This window comes from Bubalus bubalis, chromosome 3, assembly GCF_019923935.1.
Source record: "Bubalus bubalis isolate 160015118507 breed Murrah chromosome 3, NDDB_SH_1, whole genome shotgun sequence".
Lineage (NCBI taxonomy): Eukaryota > Metazoa > Chordata > Mammalia > Artiodactyla > Bovidae > Bubalus > Bubalus bubalis.
In genome coordinates, this window is record NC_059159.1 from 152,554,605 (window position 1) to 152,581,718 (window position 27,114).

The window sequence follows — 27,114 nt, forward strand, 5'->3', positions numbered from 1 at the left end:
CTATGGTTTTTCCTGTGGTCATGTATGGATGTGAGAGTTGGACTGTGAAGAAAGCTGAGCGCCAAAGAATTGATGAACTGTGGTGTTGGAGAAGACTGTTGAGAGTCCCTTGGACTGCAAGGAGATCCAACCAGTCCATTCTAAAGGAGATCAGCCCTGGGTGTTCATTGGAAGGACTGATGCTGAAGCTGAAACTCCAGTACTTTGGCCACCTCATGTGAAGAGTTGACTCATTGGAAAAGACTCTGATGCTGGGAGGGATTGCGGGCAGGAGGAGAAGGGGACGACAGAGGATGAGATGGCTGGATGGCATCACCAACTCAATGGAGATGAGTTTGAGTGAACTCCGGGAGTTGATGATGGACAGGGAGGCCTGGTGGGCTGTGATTCGTGGGGTTGCAAAGAGTCGGACACAGCTGAGCAACTGAAGTGAACTGAAGGAGGTAAAAAATCTGTACTCTGAAAACTATAAGATGCTGATAAAAGAAATTGAAGAGGACACAAACAGAAGGAAAGATCTACCATGTTCTTGGATTGGAAGAACCAATATTATCAAACTGACTATAGTACCCAAGGCAATATACAGAATCAGTGCAATCCCTATCAAATCACCAGTGGCATTTTTCACAGAACTAAGACAAAAATTTTTTAATTTATATAGAAGCACAAAAGACCCCCTAAGCAGCCAAAGCAAGCCTGGGAAAGAAAAACGGAGCTGGAGGAATCATAACCCTTGACTTCAGACTATACTACAAAGCTACAGTAATCAAGACAGTATGGTACTAGCATAAAAAAAGAAATATAGATTCAAATATATACAGAACAGGATAGAAAGCCCAGAGATAAATCCACAGACCTATGGTCAATTAACCTATGACAAAGGAGGCAAGAATATACAATGGAGACAAGACAGTCTCTTCAGTAAATGGTGTTGCGAAAACCAGACAGCTACAGGGAAAAGAATTAAATTAGAACATTCTCTAATAGCATAAACTCAAAATGGATCAAAGACCTAAATGTAAGGCCAGACACTACAAAGCCCTTAGAAGAAAACAGGCAGAGCACTCTGCTGCAACATAGAGCCTGTGTGCCACAACTAAGACCTGAAACAGCCAAATGAATTAATTAAATACTAGGAAAGGAGAGCCCTGGGTGGGAAGTAATCAGTCAACCCATACTCTTACCCCATGCCCATTGAAAAGGACAAGTGACTAGAAATCACAGTATATGAGAAAGGAAGGACTGAGCACTGACTAAGTGCTAAGAAGGCATTAGGCTAAGCATTTTACAGACATCATCTCATTATGCTTAAGTGACACCAGAGGTTCAAATCCTACTCCATCATTCACTAGTTCTGTAAGCTTTGATAAATGTACTCTGCTTTAAATGAGGGTAACTCATCATCTCACAGGGTGGCATGAGTATCATGTAACAATACATTTCAAAGCACCTACTTGGTTATGTGCTCAGTCAATGGGAGTCATTATTCTCATTCCTTTGGGTTTGCTTTTATAATATCTGTCTCCCCCACAGAAAGCCCCATGAGTCCAAAAATCATGTCTGTTTTATAAGTTTTGTTATTTTTCAGTTTTGTCAATAACTGAAAACCCCCAGTGTCTGCATGTAGTTGGCACTCAATGAATACTAGTTGAATAAGTGAACAATCTCATTTCATCTACATCCTTGCCTATGGGTACACCTTTGGTTCTCCTTAAAAAATGAATGAATTCTCATATATACACTGGTCCATACTAAGTTTGTTTTTACATGAGGATGTCATGGTTAACCATAACTTAATTGCCTACTAATTAAAAGATTCTGGACTGAGGGGGAAATGGAGAGTTACTAATCAACAGGTATGAAGTTTCAGGGTACTGAGTTCAGATCCCAGGGATTTAAGCTCTATTGGTACTATCTAGAAGTTAAACATTTTTTCCATAAAAATACCAGAGGATCAGCACAGACAGATGCAGTAGCCACAATCTCAGTCCCTATGCAGGCTGACAGCAATGTGACCAGTGGTGTATATCTTTTTAAAATGTTAGAAATGCTGGAGCCATCCATTTCCTATGGTATTGATTACAAAAGTATTATAAAGTTCAAAAAAATAGGGGAATAAGCTCTAAAAATATGCTGTACATTGGACCTATAGTCATCAATAACATAATGGTATTCTTAAATATTTGTTAAGAACGTAGATCTCATTTTAAGTGTTCTTAAACAGTGTCAGACTTTATTTTTCTGGGCTCCAAAATCACTGCAGATGGTGACTGCAGCCATGAAATTAAGAGACGCTTACTCCTTGGAAGGAAAGTTATGACCAAACTAGATACTATGTTCAAAAGCAGAGACATTACTTTGCCAACAAAGGTTCGTCTAGTCAAGGTTATGGTTTTCCCTGTGGTCATGTATGGATGCGAGAGTTGGACTGTGAAGAAGGCTGAGCGCTAAAGAATTGATGCTTTTGAACTGTGGTGTTGGAGAAGACTCTTGAGAGTCCCTTGGACTGCAAGGAGATCCAACCAGTCCATTCTGAAGGAGATCAGCCCTGGGATGTCTTTGGAAGGAATGATGCTAAGGCTGAAACTCCAGTATTTTGGCCACCTCATGCGAAGAGTTGACTCACTGGAAAAGACTCTGATGCTGGGATGGATTGGGGACAAGAGGAGAAGGGGACGACATAGGATGAGATGGCTGGATGGCATCACTGACTCAATGGACGTGAGTCTCAGTGAACTCCGGGAGTTGGTGATGGACAGGGAGGCCTGGCGTGCTGCAATTCATGGGGTCGCAAAGAGTCGGACGCGACTGAGCGACTGATCTGATCTAACCACAATAATTTTAAAAATCTTTCAGAAAAAAATAAACAATTAAGAATCAAATGCATTGACAAAAGAAGACTAATTGCTTAATATTTTTATCCTGTCATTTCTTGAGAGAAGATATCCTTTACAAATAGCAAACTAAGAATAGTTTGACTCTTGAGAATTCATATTTGTAGAAATAAGATGCTTGTTAAGAAGCATCTTTTCTATCTTTTGTACAGGAAAAAACTAGTTGATCATTCAGTCTTGGCTAATGCAATGATTTTATATTCTCATGTATTTTAGTGCATGTGGTATTGTTTGCTTATTCAGAAAACAATGTATATTCTACTTGAGTCTAACAGTTATTGAGTGCCTACTCAGTGTAGGCATTTTTAATGTATTTTAAAATTTAAATATGGTAAAAATTTACTCTTTTTGATATACATTTCCACGAGTATTGAGAAGTAAGTGGCTTTGATATACTAAATTATATAGTTCTCTTATTTCTCTCATGAGCATTTCACAGGTGAGGAAACTAAGGCATAGACAGGTTAAGCAATTGGTCCGAAGACATACAGTAGTAATTACCGGATTTGGGATTTGAACTTACATGTCTTAGTCACTAAAGTATAAGGACTTTGCTTATGATGAGACAGGTATCTAATAAAATCCCATTTTATTGAAAGATTTTTAAAAATATAACTGAAATAAAGAAATATATTTCACTTTGTAGTATACATTCTCCTTCTGCCTATATGTTGCATACTCAAAAAAAGTTTCACATAAAAACACTTGTCCTTAGGACTGGGAGTTTGGGATTAGCAGGTGCAAACTAGTATATATCAGATGGCTAAAAAGCAGGGTCCTACTGTATAGCAGGGAACTATATTCAATATCTTGTAATAAACCAAAATGGGGAAAATATGAAATATATATATGTATAACTGAGTCACTTTGCTGTATAGAATTAACACAACATTGTAAGACAAGCATACTTTAATAAAAATTTTTAAGAGACTTGTCCTTACTCTATGTAAAACTCTGTAATATATTCATTTTTTTTTCTGTTCTTTTTCCCTACAAAATTCTGGCTGAACTCTAAACTGTGTACATTTGTTTCAAAATTCACTAATGGTTTCATACCTTCAGTTTAGAAACCCAGCAAAATAAAGGACATATTAAGATACAGTATCCATAAATGAAGTTATAATGATTAGGGATGTCATTTATTAAGCATGTATTAAGCATTTATTAAGCATGTATTTGCCATGTATATGCCAAAATACTATCATCAAATTTATGTATAATATCATCAATTCTCCTGAAAAGTAATGCAGTCTTTTCTCACAGAAGAAGACAGGATGAGAAAAGCTTAAGAGATTTGTCTTACAGAGAGAGGACTAATCAAAGGTTCCTTCCACTCAGTTCAGTTCAGTTCAGTCACTCAGTCATGTCCGACTCTTTGCGACCCCATGAATTGCAGCACGCCAGGCCTCCCTGTCCATCACTAACTCCCGGAGTTCACTCAAACTCACGTCCATTGAGTCAGTGATGCCATCCAGCCATCTCATCCTCTGTAGTCCTTTTCTCCTCCTGCCCCCAACCCCTCCCAGCATCAGACTCTTTTCCAATGAGTCAACTCTTCGCATGAGGTGGCCAAAGTACTGGAGTTTCAGCCTTAGCATCATTCCTTCCAAAGAACACCCAGGACTGATCTCTTTAGAATGGACTGGTTGGATCTCCTTGCAGTCCAAGGGACTCTCAAGAGTCTTCTCCAACACCACAGTTCAAAAGCATCAATTCTTTAGCGCTCAGCTTTCTTCACAGTCCAACTCTCGCATCCATACATGACCACTGGAAAAACCATAGCCTTGACTAGATGGACCTTTGTTGGCAAAGTAATGTCTCTGCTTTTGAATATGCTATCTAGGTTGGTCATAACTTTTCTTCCAAGGAGTAAGCGTCTCTTAATTTCATGGCTGCAGTCACTATCTGCACCGATTTTGGAGCCCAAAAAGATAAAGTCTGACACTGTTTCCCCATCTATTTCCCATGAAGTGATGGGACCAGATGCCATGATCTTCGTTTTCTGAATGTTGAGTTTTAAGCCAACTTTTTCACTCTCCTCTTTCACTTTCATCAAGAGGCTTTTTAGTTCCTCTTCCCTTTCTGCCATAAGGGTGGTGTCATCTGCATATCTGAGGTTATTGATATTTCTCCCAGCAATCTTGATTCCAGCATGTGCTTCTTCCAGCCCAGCATTTCTCATGATGTACTCTGCATGTAAGTTAAATAAGCAGGGTGACAATATACAGCCTTGACGTACTCCTTTTCCTATTTGGAACCAGTCTGTTGTTCCATGTCCAGTTCTAACTGTTGCTTCCTGACCTGCATACAGGTTTCTCAAGAGGCAGGTCAGGTGGTCTGGTATTCCCATCTCTTTCAGAATTTTCCACAGTTTATTGGGATCCACACAGTCAAAGGCTTTGGCATAGTCAATAAAGCAGAAATAGATGTTTTTCTGGAACTCTCTTGCCTTTTCAATGATGCAGCGGATGCTGGCAATTTGATCTCTGGTTCCTCTGCCTTTTCTAAATCCAGCTTGTACATCTGGAAGTTCACAGTTCATGTATTGCTGAAGCCTGGCTTGGAGAATTTTGAGCATTACTTTACTAGCGTGTGAGATGAGTGCAATTGTGTGGTAGTTTGAGCATTCTTTGGCATTGCCTTTCTTTAGGATTGGAATGAAAACTGACCTTTTCCATTCCTGTGGCCACTGCTGAGTTTTCCAAATTTGCTGGCATATTGAGTGCAGCACTTTCACAGCAGCATCTTTCAGGATTTTTGGTCTACTCTAAAAATAGAAATGTATTATCATTCAGTTCAGTCACTCAGTCGTGTCCAACTCTTTGTGACCCCATGAACCATAGCACACCAGGCCTCCCTGTCCATTCCCAACTCCCCAAGTTTACCCAAACTCATGTCCATTGAGTCAGTGATGCCATCCAAGAGGATGAGATGTCATCCTCTGTCGTCTCTTTCTCCTCCTGCCCTCAATCTTTCCCAACATCAGGGTCTTTTCAAATGAGTCAGCTGGCCAAGGTATTGGAGATTTAGCTTCAACATCAGTGCTTCCAATGAACACCCAGGACTCATTCTCCTTGAGGATGGACTGGTTGGATTTCCTTGCAGTACAAGGGACTCTCAAGAGTCTTCTCCAACACCACAGTTCAAAAGCATCAACTCTTCAGTGCTCAGCTTTTTTTGTCGTCCAACTCTCACATCTATACATGACTACTGGAAAAACAATAGCCTTGACTAGACGGACCTTTGTTGACAAAGTAATGTCTCTGCTTTTTAATATGCTGTCTAGGTTGGTGATAACTTTCCTTCCAGGAGTAAGCGTCTTTTAATTTAATGGCTGCAATCACCATCTACAGTGATTTTGGAGCCCCCAAAAATAAAGTCAGCTACTGTTTCCACTGTTTCCCCATCTACTTCCCATGAATTGATGGGACTGGATCCCATGATCTTAGTTTTCTGAATGTTGAGCTTTAAGCCAACTTTTTCACTCTCCTCTTTCACTTTCATCAAGAGGCTCTTTAGTTCTTCTTCCCTTTCTGCCATAAGGGTGGCGTCATCTGCATATCTGAGGTTATTGATATTTCTCCCAGAAATCTTGATTCTAGCTTGTGCTTCTTCCAGCCCAGCATTGTTCATCATGTACTCTGCATGTAAATTAAATAGGAAGGGTGACAATATACAGCCTTGATGAATTCCTTTTCTTATTTGAAACCAGTCTGTTGTTCCATGTCCAGTTCTACCTGTTGCTTCCTGACCTGCATATAGGTTTCTCAAGAGGCAGGTCAGGTGGTCTGGTATTCCCATCTCTTTCAGAATTTTCCACAGTTTATTGTGATCCACACAGTCAAAGGCTTTGTCATAGTCAATAAAGCAGAAATAGAAGTTTTTCTGGAACTCTCATGCTTTTTCCATGATCCAGCGGATGTTGGCAATTTGTTCTCTGGTTCCTCTGCCTTTTCTAAAACCAGCTTGAACATCTGGAAGTTCACAATTCACATATTGCTGAAGCCTGGCTTGGAGAATTTTGAGCATTACTTTACTAGCATGTGCTGATGTGCTCAGTCGTGGCTGACTCTTTGCAAGCCCATGTACTAAAGCCTGCCAGATTCCTCTGACCATGGAATTTTCCAGGCAAGAATACTGGAATGGGTTGCCTTTTCCTTCTCCATGTGAAGAATGTGAGATGAGCGCAATGTGCGGTAGTTTGAGCATTCTTTGGTCAAACAGGAGATGGCAAGAGTGAATGTCGACATTCTAGGAATCAGCGAACTAAAATGGACTGGAATGGATGAATTTACTCAGATGACTATTATATCCACTACTATCGGCAGGAATCCCTTAGAAGAAATGGAGTAGCCATCATAGTCAAGAAAAGAGTCTGAAATGCAGTACTTGGATGCAATCTCAAAAACGACAGAGTGATCTGTGTTCATTTCCAAGGCAAACCATTCAATATCATGGTAATCCAAGTCTATGCCCCAACCAATAATGCTGAAGAAGCTAAAACTGAATGGTTCTATGAAGACCTATGAGACCTTTTAGAACTAACACCCAAAAAAGATGTCTTTTTCATTATAGGGGACTGGAATGCAACAGTAGGAAGTCAAGAAACAGCTGGAGTAACAGGCAAATTTGGCCTTGGAATACGGAATAAAGCAGGGCAAAGGCTAATAGAGTTTTGCCAAGAGAACACACTGGTCATAGCAAACACCTTCTTCCAACAATACAAGAGAAAACTCTACACATGGACATCACCAGATGGTCAACACCAAAATCAGATTGATTATATTCTTTGCAGCCAAAGACGGAGAAGCTCTATACAGTCAGCAAAAACAAGACCGGGAGCTGACTGTGGCTCAGATCATGAACTCCTCATTGCAAAATTCAGACTTAAATTGAAGAAGTGGGGAAAACCACTAGACCATTCAGGTATGACCTAAATCAAATCCCTTATGATTATACAGTGGAAGTGAGAAAGAGGTTTAAGGGACTAGATCTGACAGAGTGCCTGATGAATTATGGACGGAGTTTTGTGACATTGTGGTATCATTAAACAATGAAATCCATTTTTTAAAAAATATGTGGATCTGTGTTTCCCTAGCAGAATGCTTATGAAAAGGTCGTATCTAATTCACTGCTACCCAGTAGTTTTTAAAAACCTAATCTGCAAGAAACTATATGAAAGAATGTGGAAGAATAGTCTATGCATTCTTCTAGAACATACTTACTATTGAGTCCAATATTGCTGTAAATTTTACACAATCCTCATTTAATCTGCAGAAAGACCTGAGGCAGTAGGTGCTATAGTATTACCAGCCCCTTCACTTTATTAATGAGGAAACAGAGGCACAGGAATTTGTCACATTCCTAGTAAGCAGCAGAGTGGGTTTCCAGGCTAGGCAGCCTTCACTTTTCATTGTGCTGTATCTCTCATGTTTAACCTACACTGAATCATGATATCCACCTCCTCCCTTCTCTCTCAAAGTATTGTTTTTGTGCATTTAGCTTAAATGTGATGTCATCAGCCTATGTTACAGTTGATTGAAATCCCATATAAGGAACAACACAGTCATTCTCAGCATGGTCATTGTTTATCATGTTGCTTGTGAGGACCCAGGACAAATTTCTGTCCAGTCACTCTATCAGAAAGATTCTACTTACCTTTATTTAACCATTGGTTGGTTTTTATCTTATAGTTACTGTGAAATGTGAAACTGAGCAGTAATTCCTTATTGTGTTGACTACAACACAACTTATACTCAGGGACATAATTCCTGTCTCCATTTCTTCTGTTCCAACAGTTCATTGATGCTTGCTTACTTTATTTGGTAAAAGTTGGTATAAGTTGTTTTGAAACAAAATGAGAATATATAAACATGTCTTATGTCATATTTATGAGTTATTATTGACCAATGGCACCCCACTCCAGTACTCTTGCCTGGAAAATCCCATGGACGGAGGACCCTGGTGGGCCGCAGTCCATGGGGTCACTAAGAGTCGGACATGACTGTGACTTCACTTTCACTTTTCACTTTCATGCATTGGAGAAGGAAATAGCAACCCACTCCAGTGTTCTTGCCTGGAGAATCCCAGGGACGGGGTAGCCTAGTGGGCTGCCGTCTATGGGATCACACAGAGTTGGACACGACTGAAGAGACTTAGCAGCAGCAGCAGCAGCATTGACCTTCATCAGTTTAGTTCAGTTGCTCAGTCGTGTCCGACTCTTTTTGACCCCATGAACCACAGCATGCCAGGCCTCCCTGTCCATCACCAACTCCCAGAGTCCACCCAAACCCATGTCCATTGTGTCAGTGATGCCATCCAACCATCTCATCTTCTGTTGTCCCCTTCTCCTCCTGTCCTCAATCTTTCCCAGCATCAGGGTCTTTTCAAATGAGTCAGCTTTCTGCATCAGGTGGCCAAAATATTGGAGTTTAAGCTTCAACATTAGTCCCTTCAATGAACACCCAGGACTGATCTCCTTTAGATGGACTGGTTGGATCTCCTTGCAGTCCAAGGGACTCTCAAGAGTTTTTTCCAACACCACAGTTCAAAAGCATCAATTCTTCAGTGCTCAGCTTTCTTTATAGTCCAATTCTCACATCCATACATGACTACTGGAAAAACCATAGCCTTGACTAGACGGACCTTTGTTGGCAAAGTAATGTCTCTGCTTTTTAATATGCTGTCTAGGTTAGTCAAAACTTTCCTTCCAAGGAGCAAGCGTCTTTTAATTTCATGGCTGCAATCACCATCTGCAGTGATTTTGGAGCCCAGAAAAATAAAGTCAGCCACTGTTTCCCCATCTTTTTGCCATGAAGTGATGGGACCGGATGCCATTATCTTTGTTTTCTGAATGTTGAGCTTTAAGCCAACTTTTTCACTGTCCTGTTTAACTTTCATCAAGAGGCTATTTAGTTCTTCTTCACTTTCTGCCATAAGGGTGGTGTCATCTTCATACAGATGAAGAAATTGATTCCAGGAGACATTTGAATAAAGTACTCAAGTCTGGGGATTTCCCTGGTGATCCAGTGGCTAAGACTTCACACTCCCAGTGCAGGAGGCCCAGTTCGATCAGGGAACTAGATCCCACATGCTGCAACTAAGACCAGCACAGTCAAATAAATTTGTTTTAAGTACTCAAGTCTGTAGCACATGGTTTAGCCCTTAGTATTATGCTGACATGTTTTTCACCTGGTTTTCCTCAGGCTGCAGAGTTTGTGTGAAGAAATACATCATAATTACAGTAGTAATCCTAGATTCAGCTAAATTGTGTGACCTTATACAATTCATGTTATCTCTCTGGGCTTCTGTTTCCTCTTCTATAAAATGAAAATAATATGTGTACCATTTTGGTTGGTTGAGCACAGAGAAAAGAGTGATTTATATCATGTACTTAGAATAGTTCCCAAGACATGCGTAATATAGATCATCACCTTTACCATCACCATCTCCTCCATCTCTTACTCGTTCTGTTCCTCCTTGGCTCTTGCCCCTGTTGTTATGGAAGACTTCCAGTTCCTCTCAAAGCATCAGTTCTATTTCTAAGGGTTCCCAGTGAGGTCTCACGGGGCTCGCTGTCAGTTTTCTCAGGTGTTTCCCCTCCAGCTTACTATCTTGTTCCCACTTTCATCAGCACCACTTGAGGGTTTCCCACCCCAGCTGTTTTGTGCAGCTACTGACCTTGGTGCCTAACATGCTTTGCCAGTACTGAACAGCATGCAAATCTTTAATGTGTACTATCCCTTGAGGTTCTAAGACTTTGCTTCTGCATCACAACCATGCCAGATCTGATCATCTAAGCTCTGATGCAGCGTTCCTTCTGCTCTGAGTATCCTTTATCCTCTCTCTCTATGGAATTGAACATATGTCCCTGGGACTAAGTCAAAACCAGTATCCTGAACACACACACCACTCTGCCTTCTCCACCCCCTTGCCCTCGCTCCTCCTCCACGCAGCAGCCCCTCCCTTGCCCTCCTTCTGTCAACACCCATCCCTACTAGGTCACCAACCACATATGAACCCCAGCTTGGGATCAACTGATGCCCTCCTACAGATCACTGTTTCCTGTGTTGACATGTGCTCCCCAGTTGGGTCTCAAATGAGTTGAGATTAGAGAGCATATCTGAGAATTCCTCACCTTCACTACACTTAGTTCAGGACTAAAAGCAGAGACAGTTTTCAGAAACAGTTGTTGGTTGGCTGATTAATTGGCATTGGTCTCAATCACTTCTGGCAAGACCAGAATAAGAAAGCTTTTGGGGGAGGGAAGCATTCATTACCTCAGGTAGAGTGACTGAGCACCCCAATTTGTTCAAGAAACACAAACATCTCCATGTTAGCACTGAAAGGTCCTATGTCCCAGGACACCCCTTGGTCCTGGGCAAACTGAGATGATTGGTCACTTAGCACGAGGATCCCTGAGTTCAAACTATGCCCTTTAGGGACTTCCCTGGTGGTCCAGAAGCTAAGAGTCCAAGCTTCCAATGCAGGAGGCCCAGGTTTGATCCCTGGTCAGGGAACTAGATCCCACATGCTGTAACCAAGACTGACACAGCCAAATAAATAAATAAAAATAAATCTTAAAAATGTCCCCTTTACACTCCAAACCAGATACCAATCCTCTCATTCCCACATCATGAGTCTGCCCCTACATCCCTGGACACATACACACATAGTTTCACTCACTCATATGAGTCATACACCATTATCTGTCCCCTGCTCTCCTAGCTTATATCCTGTCATATAAATTAGTGGTCCACAATTGCTTCAGACTTTACCAACCAAATGAAAATATATCTTTCATCTCAGTCTCTCCTCTCAGCTTTGTGACCTTCCCAGTTACCCCTCTGTGACCTTAACTTTTCTCCCATTAGCAGAGGGCTGGGGTAGAAACACAGGACTGTCAATTCCAAGAAGCTGGATTTCATACCCTGCTGGCTGCTGCCTTCTGAATCTTCATGGAATGATCAGGACCTAATGCATCCTTATATATTTGGTTGTCATTCTTAGGAAGTGACAGCTGAGGAGAATCCCTGGGACGGGAGCTCCTGACACCTTATCTCCCCACAGCCTTAATTGCTCTTTTCACACTGGTATCCTCAACCCTGCCACCAGCACTTGGGTCCGGCACAGCCTCACCATCTGCTCATGTGACACCAACATTATGGCCACCCTCCAGGCCTCCCTAGCTGAGGCTGGAGAAGGCAGCGCAGACAGCAAGGGTGCCAGCTGGCACGAGTGACACAAACCTAGACAGTGATGACTGTGGCCCAGGATAGGGAGGAGGAAGAGAGGATGCTGACAGCTAATTGTGTGTCATCCATGCTGTGAGTGTGCCCATGGAAGCAGAATCAATGTGCTTCTCCTGTTCCTGCACTTCTTTTTAATACATGGTCATGAGAGAAAGCTGGATTCCCTGGTGGCTCAGACGGTAAAGATCTGCCTACAATGTGGGAGACCTGGGTTCGATCCCTAGGTCAGGAAGATCCCCTGGAGAAGTATTCTTGCCTGGAAAATCCCATGGATGGAGGAGCCTCGTAGGCTACAGTCCATGGGGTCACAAAGAGTCAGACATGACTGAGTGACTTCATTTTCACTTTCTTTCACAAGAGAACGTTCAATAGAAAAGAAGCCTGTGCTCATGGTAAAGAATCTGCCTGCAGTGCAGGAGATCTGGGTTTGATCTCTGGGTTGGGAAGATCCCCTGGAGGAGGGCATGGCAAACCACTCCAATATCCTTGCCTGGGGAAACCCATAGACAAAGGAACCTGGCAGGCTACAGTCCATAGGGTTGCACAGAGTCAGACATGACTGAAGTGACCTAACATGCACACACATACATTATATATGTATAATGTATATGTATAATAATGTATACATATATGTGTATATATATGTATGGTTATATATATATATACACAAATATACATATAGGTCATTTGTATATAGACCATATATATATATGTATACACACACACACACACACAATTTTGCTATCATTTACTTCCCTTTACCTTTTTCTCTTTTAAATGGAAGTGGTAGCACAAATGCACCTAATAAAATATAATATTCCTCCTCAATAGAGGAAGCTAGATGCAATTTATTTATTTTTGTTTTATCGAAAAGCCCCCATTGATCTGCCTGTTCTCCAAGCACATTTCTCCTAAGGACTAATGAAGCTGAGAGAGAGAAAATGTGTTTCCTGCCACATGGATAAGATAAACAGAAATCAAATCATGCCTGTACAGAAAACAGCAACAGTGGCAGAGCCCCCAAACTGTTGGAATCCTAGTGTTAGCTCCAAAACATTCAGGTCAGCTTGCTAGCTTCTTTCCCATCCAGTCAATCCAACTGAGCAGTGCAATAAAAGAGAAATGGAAACATCATGGCCTTGACTTTATAAACTAGCTGCCAGCAAGAGCACCATTCAGTGGGACAGCTTGGGAGCACCTATTTCTCATTCTTATAGGAAACATCTGTATCCAAGTTTGTGTTAAAGAGGAAAGAAATAAAATGCTTGAAACATTAGAGATGGTGGCAGGAGCACTGGTTATTTACACATGCCAGTAAACAACTTCAGGCACCAAGAAACACTCACAAATCTAGAGATTACTGGATGGTCAGAAGTTGTGACAGAAAGTCCACTGGGGAGGAAGGTAGCAAATGTCAGATAATGGAATATAATCCTTGTAGAGCCAGAAACAAGCTGTGTGCGAGAGTGATTGGAAAGTACGATTTGGAGCCTACAGACCCTTATAGCCGGAGAAGGCAATGGCACCCCACTCCAGCACTCTTGCCTGGAAAATCCCATGGACGAAGGAGCCTGGTAGGTTGCAGTCCATGGGGTCGCTAGGAGTAGGACACGACTGAGCAACTTCACTTTCACTTTTCACTCTCATGCATTGGAGAAGGAAATGGCAACCCACTCCAGTGTTCTTGCCTGGAGAATCCCAGGGACGGGGGAGCCTGGTGGGCTGACGTCTATGGGGTCCCACAGAGTCGGACACGACTGAAGTGACTCAGCAGCAGTAGCAGCAGCAGCAGCAGACCTTTATAGCAGGATGGTTAGGAGTTTGTACTTTGAACTCAGTGCAGCCAGAGATAATTCAAGGCTCCTGAACCAAAGAGGAAAGGCATTGAGTTAGAGAAAATGGAAAACTGGGGAAGATTCTTAACCCAAATGACCCTTAAAGACAATGAGGAGGAGGAATCGCAGAGCTTACTTTCCAGAAGCAGAGACTGCGCCTGGTGTGAAAGAGTGGGTAGAGTGCGAGGCTCTGCTCTGGTGTTGTAGCGAAAGAAATGGACATGAACGTGGATAAAGATGACAAACAGTGCCTCTCTGCATGAGAGCTGAGCCACCCTGCCTCCCCCATAATCTGTATAGGAGGTGATTTCCACTCCATGACAGGTGTTTTGCCCCCCTGGAGATCAGAAAATGTGGGTTTCTTGTCCTGGGTCTAACACTAACTAGCTATGTGACCTTGGGCTAGTCACTCCAGGGCTGGAATAAAAACTGGAGACTAAACCCTCAAAGATTATACTTCTTCCTCCCTGCCCCTTATGTACTTCCACACATAAACAATTTTTAAGCCATAAAAGACACACTACCAAGTTCTAATTTCTCCCAAAATGATTACTTTGATACTTTTAAACAAATCAACATGTTAAAATACTTTTTCTCCATTTCAGTTTCCTAGCTTTGCTGATTGTCAACGTAAGCACGTGTTTGGTTTACTTATTGGATAATCCAGCAGTAGTTAGTTCTCCTTGCTGGGCCTCTGTTTTCTCATCTATGCAATAAAGGTTTCAGGTGGGAAAACTTACAAGGTCTTTTCCAGCTTAATTTTCCATAATTTTATCATCTCAAAGACCTCTTTTCTGTCTACCTTTATCACCATCTCATCTTACCATTTTGGTGTTTCTATTGTGAATGAGGAAAATAATGGTGTTTCCATACTCCCCCAACTCCTCACACCTATTAGAGGCTTCATCTAAACCTCCATGAGTATCTGGGACATGTCTGAGCTAAACAAAAGGATAAAACTGTGCCCCTTTTTGTGTCCAAACCTTATGAAGTACATATAGAATAAGATGTCATCAGCAGCAAAACCCTTTATTGACTGGTAGAAAACCTTTATTAAAGGTAGAAAGCCTTACCTTTATTTTTGGAATAAAGGTAATATCTTTTTGGAAAAGGATAAGCGTTATGACCGATATAGGATACCTGTACGATGTTCTTATCCATGCCATTAATTTAGGGTGTGGTTCTGAAAATTTCCCTTAACCTTTCTAGGCTTTAGCTTTCCTGATCATTCATTCATTTGCGCATTCGTTCATCATTTACCTGCCTCTAATACTTTATAATAAGGTAAGTTTATCTCTAATATTTTCTGAAATTTTCCATGAGCAGATCTCATGCTACATCTGGCCAATTCACATGCCACTGTCCTTTGACTTTTCACCTCTGTCCTGAATGGCAGCATCGCCTTGGTTCCCACACATCCTCTGGGAAGGGCGGGGGCTGGGGGGCAGCAGAAGCTGGGTCTCTCTACAAGCAATGCTGTGGTCTGCTTCTCAGATGGGAGCCGTTCTTATTTGCTGGAAGGTTTATATAACAGATGTTACAAGGCAGTCAAGTAAGCACACACTCCCTGAGCCCGGCGCACGTGGAGCCAGACACGCAGACACTGCCAGTACCAGTACAAGGAGAGCTGCCGGGTGATGGAGGGAGTATGCTCTGAGGGGCGGGCACAGCTCCGAAGCCCTGCTAATGTCTCTGTGTGGCCATGCTGTATTTTCAGCTTGTCATCATGGCTGGGACAGTGCTGCTTGCCTACTACTTCGAATGCACTGACACTTTTCAGGTGCATATCCAAGGATTCTTCTGTCAGGACGGAGACTTAATGAAGCCTTACCCGGGGACAGAGGAGGAAAGCTTCATCACCCCTCTGCTGCTCTACTGTGTGCTGGCGGCCACCCCAACTGCTATTGTAAGTACAGAAAGAGATCTCCCTCTTTCCTGTTGGGTCCTAAACAACATTTTCTGTCTGCCTTTCTCCTCTTTCCTCTCTTCCTGGGCATACAGCAGCAGCCTTATTAGATGTGTCCTTTTCCAGTCCAAACAGAGTGAGTAGAGCCCTGCATAAAATCTCATCTAAGTAGGCCTTGTCTTTTACAGGTGGCTTTTGCTTTTCAGTGCCTGAATTGAAATATATATAATTTTTAAAGTATGTCTGAATATGTAAGTCAATAGTCATGAGTGGCTGTCATGTTAAGTATAGCATTTGTGCTCTTGAAAAAAACACAAGTATGGTGTGCGTTGTGTGTATTCAGAAGAGGTTGTGAATGTAAACGCTGGCCTTGATATAAAGATTCACGTCAGATTGGAACAGAATCCCCCACAGCCTGCATCTCCTGTTCTTCTGACTGAACTTCCAGAGAGGCCGGAGATGAGAGAAATCACTTGACCTGATTTGCTGTGATTTATTCTGGGCAGCTCTGGCTCTGCTCACATTGCATGACATTCAATTAAGTTGCAACTTGACCTTCATTGATTGCACTCTTCTCTCTCATGAGGGGAAAAAAAAAAAATTGGCCCAACAGTCCTCTAGGGAGACTGTTTCAAAAGCATAAAACTCACAGATCTGTATTGTCTAGTAAAGTGATCTAACACTTAGACATCTTAATTTTAACTTAAAAAATGACTTTGTATTTTAAAATAAACGTTTCTTTGTACATGCTATGGGGTCAGATTAGTTGGGATGTGACCTCAGTTATCATTTGCCCCTTTTTTCTTCCAAAGCTTCCTCCCCCTCAACTCTCCCCTCCTCTCCTACCCTTTCTCCCTCATCCCCCACTCCCATCTCTTTGGGACAATAATAAAAATAGCCACTGGCATGCAGAGGAGTGTACTGATTACTCAGATGTTCAGTTCAAGTCTAGTTTTCTGTACAAATGTTTCCCTTGCTTTAAGATGAGACATGGAATCGAATTTAGAGGAGAATATGCACATAATGAGTACTTCAAGTTCATTTTTATCATTAATTCTAGGCTTGACAAGCTCCCCCTTAAATGATAAAGCTGCAGTAGGAATTAAGATCAGCTGTGATAAAACATGGTCTCTCATGGTGGTGAAAAACACAAGCTTTGCAGTCCAACCTACAGGACATCCTGTCTGTGTGACTCCGGGCAAGTCACTGTCCTGTTCCCTCCCACTCTGCCCCCTCAAAGTGGGGATAATGTGACTGCCTAGTTCACAGAGTTATCAAGACTTAAGATGCTTCATACAAATACTTGGCATAGTGTCTAGCATGCACTAACTGGTTAGAAGTAGGGGAAACAAAGAAAAACTGGAAACTGATCTTCACCTTCTTCAGGATCACAGATGAACTTCCTCTCCCTGCAGAGGAGACTCCACCGAGACCCTAGTGACACCTCCTGTTTAGCAATTTCACTGAGGCCCTGGTGACATCTCCTGTTTAGCAATTTCACTGAGACCCTAGTGACACCCCCTGTTTAGAGTGATAGGGGATGTGCCCCTCTTAACTTTCCTTTCTCACCAGCCCAAGAACTACGAGAAAGCATAAAAGACCCACTTCCAGGCATCTCAAAAGAAGATACAATTCGCTCCCCAGGTAAAGCCTAGAGGCCACATTGGGTTCTATCTGGAATGACTTAATGGTGGCTCTACCCAGAGGCACTGGGCTTAGCTGGAATCAGGTCCTGGTTCCTTCCTGTCCCATGAACATACCATTTTCTCATGTTCTCAGACTAAAATCCCTGAGAGATCCATTGACTTACTAACATTTACCTATCTTCTTGCTAGTCCCAGGAAATAGCATTACCTGGGCTCTCCTGCAATTACTTTTTGTAATTATAGAGACATTTTTCCTTTAAAAAAAGAAAGAGAAAAACTGAGGAAAGCAAAGGAAGCAGATCAATAAAAATTATGAACAAATCAATGAATCAGAAAACAATAGGATTGATAACTAAAATGTACAATCCCCTTGTTCTAACAGAAGAAAGACAGAAGTAAAAAAAAGAAAAAAATACATAAGCAAAAATATATAAATGTTTAAAAGTCTGTACTATAGTTTTGTTAAAATTGTAGATTCAGGTCTTTGCCAATACATGCTTACCTCTCAATAAAACTGATAACATTCTATGAAAATATAACTTCTTAACAATGCCTTTAATAGAAGTAGAAAATTGAATAGATAACAATAGAGAAAATTTTAAACTGTCTAAAATTTATCTCATATCATTGAAGACACATAACTATTATATAAATTCCTTCAAAATTTCAAGGCATAAAAAATCAGTAACTATAAAACTGTTCCAGAGCCTTAAAATAAGCGGAAAGCTTTTCAATGCACATTATAAAGCAAGAAAAATAGGGATTTCAAACACTTAGAAAGTCTATATACACATCCACAAAAGCATTAGGAATGTTAATTGCAAGCAGATGGAAGAGGACTGATAAATTTGTCTACCTGAAAAATAAGCGTTTCTACCAAAATTAAAAGTACATAAAGACCGCAAAAATATTTGCAGAATACGAGACTCCCATGTAAATATTCTTACTACTTAAAAAGATGAGTTTCCCAAAATAAAAATGGGTAAGTACAAAAATAGGACAATTAAGGACAAAAATAGACAATTAACAAAATAAATTGTATGCACATAAACATTTCTAAACTCATGAATTATCACAGGAAAGTAGTTTTTTATAGTCCAGAATTTTCCCCATGTAAAATTGGCAAGTGCTTTAAAGAAGTATAACCTGTGTTGTTAAAGGTACAGATACTTTCATACAATTTGAGTCAAAATGTAAACTGAGGGGCTTCCCTGGTAGCTCAGTGGTGGGGAATCCACCTGCCAATGTAGGCGACACTGGTTTCATGCCTGATCCGGGAAGATACCACACACCATGGAGCAGCGAGGCCCTTGCGCCACCATCATTGAGCCTGCGCTCTAGAGCCCAGGAGCCACCGCTTCTGAGCCCAGGTACCCTAGAGCCATGCTACACAACAAGAGCAGCCTCTGCAATGAGAATTCCATGCACCACAACAAAGAGGAGTTCCCCACAACTAGAGAAAGTCTGTGCAAAGCAATGAAGACCCAGTGCAGCCAAAAATAAATAAATAATATATTTAAAGAAACTGGCCATTAAAAAAATGTAAACTGACATTTTCTTTTTGAAGGGCAGCTGGTCAAAGATGTACTAAGAGTTTTATAAACTTTGAACCCATTAATTCCATTCCTTGAATTTATGTTAAGGAGATAACCAGAGTAGGGATGTTCAGTCAGCTTTAAGAGTAGGATACTTGGTGGTAGCTAAATACACAGAACTAGAGGATTGTCCAAACTCATTATGAGGCCGTGATATTTCTGAAACACCTCTAAGAGAAATGAAGCATGCTTCTGATTTAATGAAGAGATTTTTATGAGGGCTAAAAAATTGTATCTAGTATCAGAGGTAAAAACTTTTTCCCTTCTATAAGAGAATATGAGATTCTCTTAGTTTTCTAGCTCCGTTTCTCCAGAAAAAGAGGGTATGTATCAGCTATGTTGCTAGGCAGAATTAACCCCTGATTGGTGAATTGCCCCTGGACTCAGAGAACTGAGATTACCCAAGATGGTGCCATGCTATGATTTCCCAGTGCAAGTGACTCTGGAAACTTGGAAGCTATGTCTGTGGAACTGCTGCACCATTTATTGGCTCTGATGGGACACGATAAGTCTTGTAAGGCAAGGTGGCTCCTGCATCCTCTGATGTGTCTATGGTCTCCTTGCACCTGAGCTGCACTGGATCACTGTAAGGAAACAGGATGAAGAGGAGCAAGTGATGCTACCCAGTTGGCAAGCTATAGTTCCTCCCAAGTGGACCAGTGCCAAATGAGACATGTGGTTGTCTGTGGCTCTGAATATTTAACAGACCCTAAGAAGACACTGTATGTGTGTTACAAGTATAGTCCCAAATTTATAATTATACATAAAAAAACTGGCAAGAAACTAAAATGTACAGCTATTATCTCTGAGTGCTAATGGAAGTTATTTTTTTCTTCTGTTATACAATTAAATTCTACATCAATGCGGTATTTTCAAACTGAAAGATATTTTTAAAACATTCTGATTCTTCTGGCATAATTATGAAATGACCAATCTTTAGTAAGATTTAAACAGCAATTCTAATAAACAAAAACACATATGACCAAAAAAACAAAAATAAAACAACTTTATGAGGAATTTCTCTTCTCTCTGGGCAAAAATGATAGATTTCATTCTAAGATTTTCAGCTGAAATTCTTTTCAAACCATGAATTCTGATCATATTCCTTTTCCCCCAAATGATATGAACATGTGGTCAAATGCTGTGATGGAAAGCCAACGGAGTATGGCCACTGGACAGTGAACTGAATTTTAAGGATCTAGAGTTCTACTCTCGTTTTCAAGTATGGAGCTCTGATTTGGACATTCCATTCCTTTTCTTCTTGGGGAGAAAAGTGTGACCAATAATGATGGTGGGCCTTCAAAGATAGGTGCCGAGGAATATTCCATAAATGAAGATGGCAAGAATAACTCCTTTTAATTTTCTTGTATTCTGCAGTCCTTGCCTAATTTATCCTCATAGCGTACTGGAGAAATAGAAAAGAGATATCTCAAAGAGCATAGAGAAAGTGTATGGTCCAGTTTCCTTCCTTTTTGACTCTGAGTTCATTTAGGAAGACAGTCATTAGCTATGTTACTTGTGACTCAGCTATGTTAAATGATTTGCTGAAGGCTGCAGCTAGTTCTCTATGTGACTGGACAGTAACCCACCCATTTGGTTCTATTTTTATTTTCCTCTCAAATGAGGAGCATTGCTAGGACCCGGCACTGATTACAGCTGATGGGTTAATGGCAGAGAGTCCAGTGGCCTTGAAACCCTGCTGTGGTACTTGATCTTCCCCCGAAACCTGAAAATAAGTGAGCAGCTGCAGGACAGAGAGTGGACCTCTCCTGATGCTCAGGGACATCTCCTGGGAGCAGGGAGCCGTATTCACTTCTGTCCCTCTTGGAGAGGTACGGCATATCTGAGAGCAGTCTGTATCAGGCCACCTGAACACAGATCCCAAGTGCCGAACTCAGCACACCCCTACCCCCCGAGTGTGCATCCTTCATCCTCATGCTGCAGAGTCACCCTGTCTCAGGTCTGCTCTGTCAAGAGAAGGAGGGATGTCAGTTATGGCTTTCCATCCCAGTAATTGTGTAACCTCTGATAAGGCCTGTTCCCTTTGTGGGTTGGATTTCTCATCTGTAAAAGGTAGGCTTGGGCTAAATGATCTCCAAGGTCTTTCTGGTTCTAATACTCCTTAAGAGCTGAACCTTATAATTGGAAGGCTCCAAATGTCAGATTCCCAACTCCTTAGTCTCTCTTGACTTTCTTTCTGGAGTTTAATTTGTGCCTGGCCAAGGGTTACACAGAATGGCACACAGCCTGTGTGTGTTTGTGTGTGTGTGTGTGCAGGGTTTCTCAGAATGGTACAGTATGTGTTTACTCCTTTTTAAGCCATTTCATATTTTCCCTGGAGTAGAAAGAAGGCAGGGCTACTCTGGTGACTCAGTGGTAAAGAGTCCTCCTGCCAATGCAGGAGACATGGGTTCAAATCCTAGGTCGAGAAGATCTGCTGGAGAAGGAAATGACAACCCACTCCACAGTATTCTTGCTTGGGGAATGCTGGACAGAGGAACCTGGTGGGCTACAGTTCATGGGATCACAAAAGAGTCGGACATGACTTAGAGACTAAACAACAAATGATAACAACAAAGAAAGAAGGCAGGACTCCTCAGGGGTGACATGTGACACAAACTAATGGCAGTTCTCTAAGAAGGCACCTCAACCTGGACTCATCCGTGGTGTTCTGTGTATTCTGTGGTTGATGTGCTAGAGGACAAGCTAACGCCCTGCACTGCCGTGTCTCTCTGAGGATAGGCGCTAATTGCAGGGATGCACAAGAAAAGGCACGAGGGAAAGGACTCTGCTGTGGGTTTGATCTGTCACTTCCTATTTCTCCTTCTGTGCTTCGCTGTCAGAAAGGATCAGCATCATGTGGAGGCAAGGCCACGTGGGAGCAACCATGCAGGGACTTAGGAAAGGTTAGAGCTTGGAGTATTTATTGTGTCCAGAACCATTTAGCCAAAAGTGTTGGCCCAGGCTTCCAGGAAATCTGCAGGGTGTGTTCTGACCAACGTGGAAACCCTGGCTCACAACTGCCTCAGGCCCCCTGAATAAACTCACAGACTCAAAGGCAGAGAGCCTTTTTGGATAAGAGGATTTAACTCGGTGGAGAATCTGATTTACCCGTATTGTATCTCAGCCCCAGCTCCACAGGGCATGTGAAAATAGCTAGTAAACCTTTACTGGCCTCACAACAAAGTGACGGGAGTACTTAGAATTGAAACAGCAGAACGTCTGATGCCCAGCCCAGGAGAATCGACACAGCTCATGGTCTGCATGCAAGCGTGCACATGAGCATACATGCACAAGACTCTGCGAGAATTTCCTAGGAAAGGAAGACACAAGCGTCATTTGATAGAAAGGCCCAATCTAGAGGAAACTGTGACTCTTCATTTGGGGGGTTTCTAGGCCAGAAGCTCTGGGAGTGAATACAAAAGCTCAAAGCACAGCATGGATCAGAGAGTGGGCCCTGGGTAAAGGCACATCTGCTGCCTGGCTGATGAGGACCGCAGCTGCGGCAGCAGAGGAGACAGGGTCGGCGCCTGAGTGCCTTGTCATCTGCCTCTTCCCAGCTCTGAATAGCCTCAGCTATTGAAACCCCTTTTAATACTTCATCATTCACACCTTTTTCCTTTTGTACATCATCACATGATTTCCTTTTTTTTTTTTTTTCTTAATAAGAAGCCGGTGCTGTTTTTTCATTTTATTTTAGCCCAACAATGCAACATGTGGGATCCTAGTTCCCTGACTAGGGATCGAACCCATGTTCCCTGCAGTGGAAACGTGAAGTCTGAACCATTGAACCACCAGGGAAGTCCCTGTATTTATTTATCTCTACTGTGAATACATTTTCTTTATTGCAAATGTACTTAATCATTACAATTTACATTCCCCCCCCCTCCCCGGGAAAGAGTTATAAATATCCTCATTAACTGCTGTGGATTTTTTCAAAACCTTGAAGAAGAATATCCATTTCCCTATTTACTATCCATGTGATGGATGAGTGCTCCAAAGTCCTTTATGGACTGTTTTTTACCTGACATCATCTGACAGCGAGATGTCCTTACACCTTTGAGATGTTCCTTACCACCTTTACAATGCTTCTTTTAATGACTGATGATTAGATGATTGTGTTAGGAGTTTTGATAATTTGTTTCTTGAAAAGACTCTCATTTGCCTAAAATTATGTGATGATGAGTTTACTTGGTGATCACAATGCATTTTACTTTTTACTGAGAGCAGTATTTTAGCTAAATCATTTTAAATTCCCATTTCTCTTATATCCACTGTTCAGAAAGGGGAAAAAAAAAAGTTCAAGAGAACACCCTGCTTTGGCAAGGTAGTGTGCCACCTTGGTGCTACACTTCATAGCAAGTGTCGATTTCAGAGCCTTCTGAATGGGTAGGTGCTGCCCCTGGATTAAGACAAGTGAAAAGTGACAGGGAAAGGCACTCAGTCATGTCCAACTCATTGCAACCCCATGGACTATACAGTCCATGGAAATCTCTAGGCCAGAATACTGAAGTGGGTAGCCATTCCTTTCTCCAGGGGAATCTTCCCAACCCAGGGATCAAACCCAGGTCTCCCACATTCCAGGTGGATTCTTTACTAGCTGAGCCACACGGAAAGCAGTAATGACGACTCTCCAATCCACAAAACACTTATTATCTGAGTTGCTGGATAATTTCCAAAGCCATCATCCAAATAGCCTTGATTCTATCGAAGCCTTCAGCTTTGAAAGGCATAGAAATGTCTACAACTGAATTCCTTTATTTACACTCAAGTGTGATAAAGCAGACGTCAAGAGGTCTTGAACCAAGCATAGCTCAGCGGGCCAGAAGACTAGAATCCTCTCTGCAGATCTGAGGTGTCACTGGTACTCATCAGGAAAGATTAAACAGAACATGAAGGTGCTGGGCAGCATGGTCGGTATGCTTAAAATCCCCTGGGTCACTTTTAAACAAGATCTACAGGAAAAACCCTGGGCCTCAGACAGTAAAGAATCTGCCTGCAATGCAGGAGACCCAGGTTCGATCCCTGGGCCTGGAAGATCCTCTGGAGAAGGGCATGGAAACCCACTCCAGTATTCTTGCCTGGACAATCTCATGGACAGAGGAAGCTGGTGATCTATCAGTCCATGGGGTCGCAAAGAGTCAGACACAACTGAGCGACTAACACGTGTGAACACACAACACACACAGCAAAAACCATGCCTGCCTTTCTCAGAAATGCTCGCGAGTAAAGAGGCCTCCCAAGGAGGATACTGGAAGCATCTACAACTCCTTGGGACTGAAAGCTCTGCAGCTACTTAGACACTGTTATTAAGAAGTGTGCAGAGAACCCTCTTCTCTTCCTCAGAGCATGCTACGTGCGCACCCAGGGAGGGGCTGCCAGCCTCTGCTGTCCTTTAGAAACACAGGTGACAGGTCTCAGGCAGTGTGATGACTCTGGAGGAGGCTGTGTCCACTTTGCTCCAAGGGAAGATTATTTCATGATGGCAAAGCCCTGTGGGGTTTGAAAAGTGAATGAAGGCTGGAGGGAGAATTACTGTTAGAAACTATGCTGGCCCTGGAGAGCTTAACCAACAGGAGACTGAAGCCCAATTATGTGATATCAGTTCCCTTAATCAGCCCTATCTTGTCAGTTTTTATCATAAAAACAAAGATCTTGGAAGAACAACTTAAAGGTCTCCTACAGAGCTCCCCAGCCTCCAGGATCTAATGCCTGATGATCTGAGGTGGAGCTGGTGTAATAGTAATAGAAATGAGGCACACGATAGATGCGATGCATTTGAGCCATCCTGAAACCGTTCCCCCTCCCCAGTCCATGGAAAAATCGTCTTCCACGAAACTGCTCCTTGGTGTTAAAAAAAAAAAAAAAAAAAAAAAAGGTTAGGGGCCACTGTAGTCTAACAGATGAGAGATTGACAGATAAGGAACCAGAGAGGTCAGCCAAGTGGTCCAAGACTGGACACCTGGTTAGGGGCAGGGCAGAGCTTGAATTATACCATGTTTCCTTAATCCAGGACAGTTTTTAAATCAATTTCCGCACACATTCTTGCCTAGAACAACCAGTAAGTGAAAGCAACAAATACTCTTTGAGCTTCTCTAGATGCTTTTATATACATTTCTAATAATCAATAATTTTCTGATATAGTTATTACCCTCATGTTTAAAATCATGGAGAAAAAAAAAAGCTTGGAAAGGTTATCTGCCCAAAATCGCCCCTCAAGAAGGGAGGGAACTGAGATTTCAACTCCAGAGCCTACATTCAAGAAACAGGACTATGTGGGAGAAGGGGAGGGTGGGATGATATAAGGGACTAGTGTTGAAACATATATTACCATATGTAAAATAGATGACCAGTGCAGGGCACTCAAAGCTGTTGCTCCGGGACAACCCAGAGGGATCGGGTGGGAAGGGAGTTGGGAGGGGGGTTCAGGGTGAGTGGATACATGTACACCCGTGGCTGAGTCATGTCAATGTATGGCAAAAACCACCAATATTGTAAAGTTATTAGCCTCCAACTAAAATAAATAAACTAATTTTTAAAAAAATAAAATCATAAACAAAAAAAAGAAACATCAATGACTTTGATATGCCAAGTATCAGAGCTACAAAACCTATATTCCAAAGGATCTCTAGATGTCTTTTGTGATAACAGCCACATGGAACATGCAGTGGATCCCCCTTACAACACTAAATGATAATATGTCTTCCAGTGACTTTTTCTTCAGACTTCATATTTTGCGATCTAGAACACTATCTTCTAAATATTTTGCATTTCCATGGGATTTTCCAGGCAAGAGTACTGGAGTGGGGTGCCATTGCCTTCTCCTATGACTTATCAGATCTCCTTAAAACATTGTAAAGACATGTATTCTGAAAGATTTCACCAAACTGATGTATTATATTCCAGGGTTATTTATTTGAAATTTGGGCTTCCATATTTGAAAGACAAATTTATCAAGAGTCACTATGAAGTCAGTCAGAAAGAGAAAGATAAATATATATTAACACATATGTATAGAATCTAGAAAGATAGTACTGATAATCCTATTTGCAGGGTATCAGAGGAGACATAGACATAACAGAATTTTGGACATAGTGGGGAAAGGAGAGGGTGGGATGATTTGAAAGAATAGCCTTGAGACATATACATTACCATGTGTAAAATAAATCAGATCAGATCAGATCAGTCGCTCAGTCGTATCCGACTCTTTGCGACCCCATGAATCGCAGCACGCCAGGCCTCCCTGTCCATCACCAACTCCCGGAGTTCACTCAGACTCACGTCCATCGAGTCGGTGATGCCATCCAGCCATCTCATCCTGTTGTCCCCTTCTCCTCCTGCCCCCAATCCCTCCCAGCATCAGAGTCTTTTCCAATGAGTCAACTCTTCGCATGAGGTGGCCAAAGTACTGGAGTTTCAGCTTTAGCATCATTTCTTCCAAAGAAATCCCAGGGCTGATCTCCTTCAGAATGGACTGGTTGGATCTCCTTGCAGGCCAAGGGACTCTCAAGAGTCTTCTCCAACACCACAGTTCAAAAGCATCAATTCTTCGGCGCTCAGCCTTCTTCACAGTCCAACTCTCACATCCATACATGACCACAGGAAAAACCATAGCCTTGACTAGACGGACCTTTGTTGCCAAAGTAATGTCTCTGCTTTTGAATATGCTATCTAGGTTGGTCATAACTTTCCTTCCAAGGAGTAAGCATCTTTTAATTTCATGGCTGCAGTCACCATCTGTAGTGATTTTGGAGCCCAGAAAAATAAAGTCTGACACTGTTTCCACTGTTTCCCCATCTATTTCCCATGAACTGGTGGGACCGGATGCCATGATCTTCATTTTCTGAATGTTGAGCTTTAAGCCAACTTTTTCACTCTCCACTTTCACTTTCATCAAGAGGCTTTTGAGTTTCTCTTCACTTTCTGCCATAAGGGTGGTGTCATCGGCATATATGAGGTTATTGATATGTCTCCCGGCAATCTTGAT

General features: G+C 42.0%; 1 protein-coding gene across 7 annotated transcripts in view; it reads left to right on the forward strand.

Annotated features, from left to right (window-relative positions):
• PLPPR1 (phospholipid phosphatase related 1) overlaps positions 1–27,114 on the forward strand; it is a 600,006-nt gene that overhangs the window by 530,476 nt on the left and 42,416 nt on the right. For all 7 annotated transcript variants that reach the window (XM_044940346.2, XM_006067875.4, XM_045165145.1 and 4 more), the window contains one exon: positions 15,698–15,886. In XM_044940346.2, coding sequence (XP_044796281.1) covers positions 15,698–15,886 — 189 coding nt within the window. The remainder of the gene's footprint in view (positions 1–15,697; positions 15,887–27,114) is intronic.